Genomic DNA, 4,797 nt, shown 5'->3' with positions numbered 1-4,797 from the left:
AGTTCAGAATGGTTAGTACGAAAATTTAGGTTCCATTGAAGTTTAGCTTCTCTCATAGAAGTTGCTGTAAATAACATTTATATATGATGCCTGGACCATATGATCTGTTACAGTTGAATATAAGTCTCACATCTGAAAATTGAGAAAAATAAAATGCAATGTATGATCTGTTATTAAAAGTCTTTTGTGATAAAATTCAACACTTAGCCCTAAGTGGTTAATGGTTTGTAAACTGTATTATATAATTAAACCGACAGAATTCGAATCAGTGACTAAATATATGGTAAGTTACATTCGAAAATCAATAAAAATTAGTAAAATTTTATTTTCTATCGAAGGTTACCTGGGCTGTAATGTGGCTCCGCGGGTGGCAGTTACATCCATTCATGATCTGAATTACTGCTCATATTTAAGATGATATCCACTGGGTTTTCATTGCCAAAATTATTATTGGGCCGTCGTGAGTTAAAGGAGTAGTTATTGTAGCTATGTAATTTTGTACAAAATTCAAATACTCCATCCTACATTCCGGACGATACTTGCCTCCACCCTTTGAATTGATGCATTTTCTTGTTCACTCAGTTATGATTAATTTGTTTTCACCATACAAATGTCGCAAGCATATTTGTTTATTTTCTTAATCATTATTTAAGGACCATATTTGCAATAAAAAAAATTCAATCTAGTTGGAGATTTTTAAGTCGTCCATGTGCATCAATTAACTGAACAATTCATCCTAAAAGTGTTACTAGTCACCAAAACTATTAGTTCACTCGATAAATTTAAATAACTAAACAATCTTTAATAAAAAAAATGCATTAATCACAACCAAACAATGAGGTGAATATAACCCTGGAGTAAACACAAGTGTAGGGCTCGTTTGGATGTGTTTTTAAAATGATTGAAAACGCTTTTAGATAAAATGTTTTTTGGTTCCAAAAGCACTTAAAGTGCCTTTATGAAAGAAGCACATAACTGGTGTTTCTTGCAGAAATCACTTTAAGTGATTTTCTAAAATTTACTTGCATTTTTATTGAGGATTGGTTTCAAAAACATTTTCACAAAAAATGCAATTAGTCATTTTAAAAGCACATCTAAACGAGTTCGTAATCCATGCCAATATAACTACTTTTGTATGTGAATAATTAGTAATTACATTTCATTGATGGGATTCCACTAATGTAATTCAGAAGGGAGAGTGAGTTAGGGAGTTAGGTAAATCCAAATTAGAAAGAATAATGTTAGTAAAATCAAATTTTATAAGTTATACGATGTGGTATCAATAAAAAATAAGCACGTTAATTAATATTTAAATAATAATTTAATCATTAATAACCACGTCATATGATTTACAAAATTTGATCTCCGTCGCATTACATCCAAACGGCACACATAATTGGGTGGTTGTTGATGGGAAAGAAAAGCAAAAGAAAGTTTCCAGACATGTTCTTCTTTCTTTACTTCTTTTGATTAATCTAAAGTTACTTTTTAATTGGTTAATCTATCACTCTCACTTTCGTAATCTTCATATATTAATTCCCAGTCTATTTCCTTTACTCACGCCGCTCTCACTTCCAATCTCACTCACTCTATCTCTCTCTCTCGCTCTCTCTCTATCCCCAACAAACCACACAAAACCTTTCCCTTCTGGTTCACCATATCACTATCCATCCATCCATCCATCCTTCTCAAATTTTCTTTCATCTCTTAAGAAAATGTCAGAATTTTCTTTCCAACCAAACACGTCCAAGAAAATCAAAATCTCTAGTCTTCTTCTCGCTGACTTGTTCAATCTTTGTTTCTGCATTTTGTCGCACCCTCTTTACTTCTCCTACTTCATATTTTTCTCACCCTACCTCCTCAAGCTCCTTTCTTTTCTGTCTCCTCTTTTCATCACCACAGCTCTTCTTGTGGTTGCTTATCTAACGGTCCAACACGACGTTGCTGATTCCAAATCGTCGAAAGTCAAATTGGGTTGTCTTGTCACTGCGTACCAAACTGTTTTGGAAGGTTTGCACAAGTTTAGAGTTGATGATAGTGATGGCGGTGATCGTGATCATGATCATGAAGAATTCCGGTCTTCCGTGGAGCTCGAAGCGTATAGAATTGTGTTTGACACGTCCACGTTCGAAATCAACGAGACCCCAGCTGAGAAAAATTGCTCACAACTCTTTGAAGCACAAGTTGAAGATGTGTCTAGTCATGAAGCTAATTGTGCTTCTGATGTTTCTGATGCTGCAAGTGATGTTTTCGACGACAAGTTCGAAATCCCAGCTGAGGCATTCGTAGAAGAAGAAGAGAATTGGCCAGAAAACTTGTGCAAAAAGGAAGAGGAAGAAGTGATCAAGCCACCACCAAGCACAGAGTCCAAGAAAGTTGAAGAACAAGAAGGAAAAGAAAAAAGGTTTATGAGAAGAGGAGAATCCAAGGATTATTTGGGTGATGGAGGTGAGTTAAATTCCAAATTATCCAGGGTAAATTCCCAAACCCTTGGAGCAAATCTTTGGGAATCCAGGTTAAATCCCCAAACCCTTGGAGCAAATGTTGGAGAATGTTACTACAACATGAGTCCAAATCTTGGAAGTTTTGGATCAATGAGGAAAGAGAAAGAGTGGAGAAGGACACTGGCATGCAAGCTTTTTGAGGAGAGGCATCAAAATGTGGATGGAGGAGGAGGAGGAGGAGGAGAAGGGATGGACATGCTTTGGGAGACATATGATGAGACAGAATCATTAAAAGTGGTGAAAGGTAAAAAAAGCAAGTCAAAGAAGGGGAAAGATGGGAAAGCTGAAAGCAACGAGGGTGAAGAGGAAGAGTTTGATGGGCAATTGTGTTGCTTGCAGGCATTGAAATTCTCAGCTGGGAAGATGAATTTGGGGATGGGAAGGCCTAATCTTGTCAAGTTTTCCAAGGCACTAAAAGGGTTTGGATGGTTACACCATGTCACCAAGCATGGCAAGAAGGGGCACCATTGATACCAGTAGGTCAGGGCAGTGAATCGGCCTCTCGTCTCTAAGTTCAAATCTTCTTTCTGCTAAATTAGAGAGCAGTTTAGAATATATTTCGTTTTGTCAAAAAAAAAAAAAAAAGATTTCTAAATTTACTTTGGTTAATGTTAAATTAAGTGGTAATTTTTGTGTGTACTTGAGTAAGAGTATCACGAGTAAATATGTTTTGTGTTTCATGATCTAGTGCTTAAATTAACTATAAAATCAGATTGTTCCTCTATTTCCATCTATCTCTTTCTTATCTCATCCTTTTTAATCAAGTTTTCTAGTTACCAATTTATTTGCTATATAAAGTTACATAAGAAGTCAACTCATCGTGTACAATTTAGGGTTGGTGTATGCCCGACTTTAAAAAAAGCAACCCCAAGCCAACAAAGATTCCTGCTTTGTGAGGGTGGGGGGGGTGACGTCTATCGTACACAGTCTTACTCTCTTACTTAATAAGAGCATCCCCAATGGGGGCTTTATCCTCTATGAGGCTACCACATTTCTAGCCTTAACGAGAAATTTCATCCCTAATGAGCCGGAAATAGGGTTAGATCCACTACTGGGGCTAGCAACTTCCTTTCTTAGGTAACATAAAATCGGGCTACATCTAGCCCAAAAAAAACAGTGGGTCCCACAAAAAAAGTAGCAACCAATGTAAGCAAAATTCTATCACTCTTCATCCACTTGTGAATCTCCTTTTATTATTATTTTTTAATTCTTTTTCTTACTTATTTTTCTTGTAATTTCACTAATTAATGATTGTTTTAAATTCCATAAGAATGAAAATTTCAAATTGATTTAACGTTCATAGGCATTGATGGGTGAAATTTTCAAATACTTTTTTTTCTTCAAAATTGTATGATACTAATTTACCAATTGGTGCTAGGTAAATTGTTGTATTATATGTGAAAATCAAATAATTTTAAAGGGCAAAGTGGAAGTTTGTTTCTTTCAACGGATGAGATTGAGATAAGAGAATCTAATTTAACGAACGATTCATAAGTGATGAAATCTAACTTTATCACAATTTGAACTTTTTAGGTTGAAGGGCTCATATAAAAATATAAGACAGCACATCCAAAAATCAACCTAAGAAAAACTAACACACAAAAAAAAAATCATCGCTTAATCAAATTACTACATAAATAAATATATATAGCCCCATATAGAGCCTGAAAAATATAACCCCCCATTGGGAGAGATTCTTTAATAAAACCCCAAAGATTCTTCGGAGCTCTAAAATGGGCTATATCCACCACTTTTTTCAGCCCCATATAGAGCCCTTCACTGGGGATGCTCTAAAAAGGATGTTTTCATAACTTGAATTTGTGACATTTCCATCACAAAAGAGCAACCTTTCTACCCGCACAACTTTAGCTAGTGGTTTTATTTCAATGACTTTGGGTCATTCATTATTTACGTACCATCTAGCACATATAGTGAGAGCATAGAGGTTCTTTGATATTTCTCTGGCCTTGGTTTTCAAAATAATGGAGTTAGGAGGATGATCTTTTAATGATGAGTCCCCTTGGGTTATAAAAAGTCACATGCTATGCTTTAATTGTTTGCAATATAACAAGGTAGGGTTTTGTGCCCCCAACTGCAATGGCATGCAAAATTGCTTTGATTCAATACAGAAATTTTGCCCGATATTCAAACAGATATTTCACATGTCACAAAATAAGTGAAGGAATTTTCTTGACTTGTATTATAATAGGTGGACTACCGCTTGAATACCTAGTACTAGAAAAAATCTCTCGATTCGATGGGTCACGTCAGTTATCCAAACACACATATAAAG

General features: G+C 35.3%; 1 protein-coding gene across 1 annotated transcript; it reads left to right on the top strand.

The window, feature by feature from the left end:
• Window positions 1-1,715: 1,715 nt before the first annotated feature.
• On the top strand, window positions 1,716-2,975 carry LOC103435986 (uncharacterized). The gene has a single exon (XM_008374413.3). The coding sequence runs from the start codon at window positions 1,716-1,718 to the stop codon at window positions 2,973-2,975; it is 1,260 nt and encodes a 419-aa protein (XP_008372635.3).
• Window positions 2,976-4,797: the final 1,822 nt, after the last annotated feature.

This window comes from Malus domestica, chromosome 05, assembly GCF_042453785.1.
Source record: "Malus domestica chromosome 05, GDT2T_hap1".
Taxonomy (NCBI): domain Eukaryota; kingdom Viridiplantae; phylum Streptophyta; class Magnoliopsida; order Rosales; family Rosaceae; genus Malus; species Malus domestica.
The sequence above is the reverse complement of the archived record's forward strand: the minus strand, read 5'-3'. Positions and strand labels throughout refer to the sequence as shown.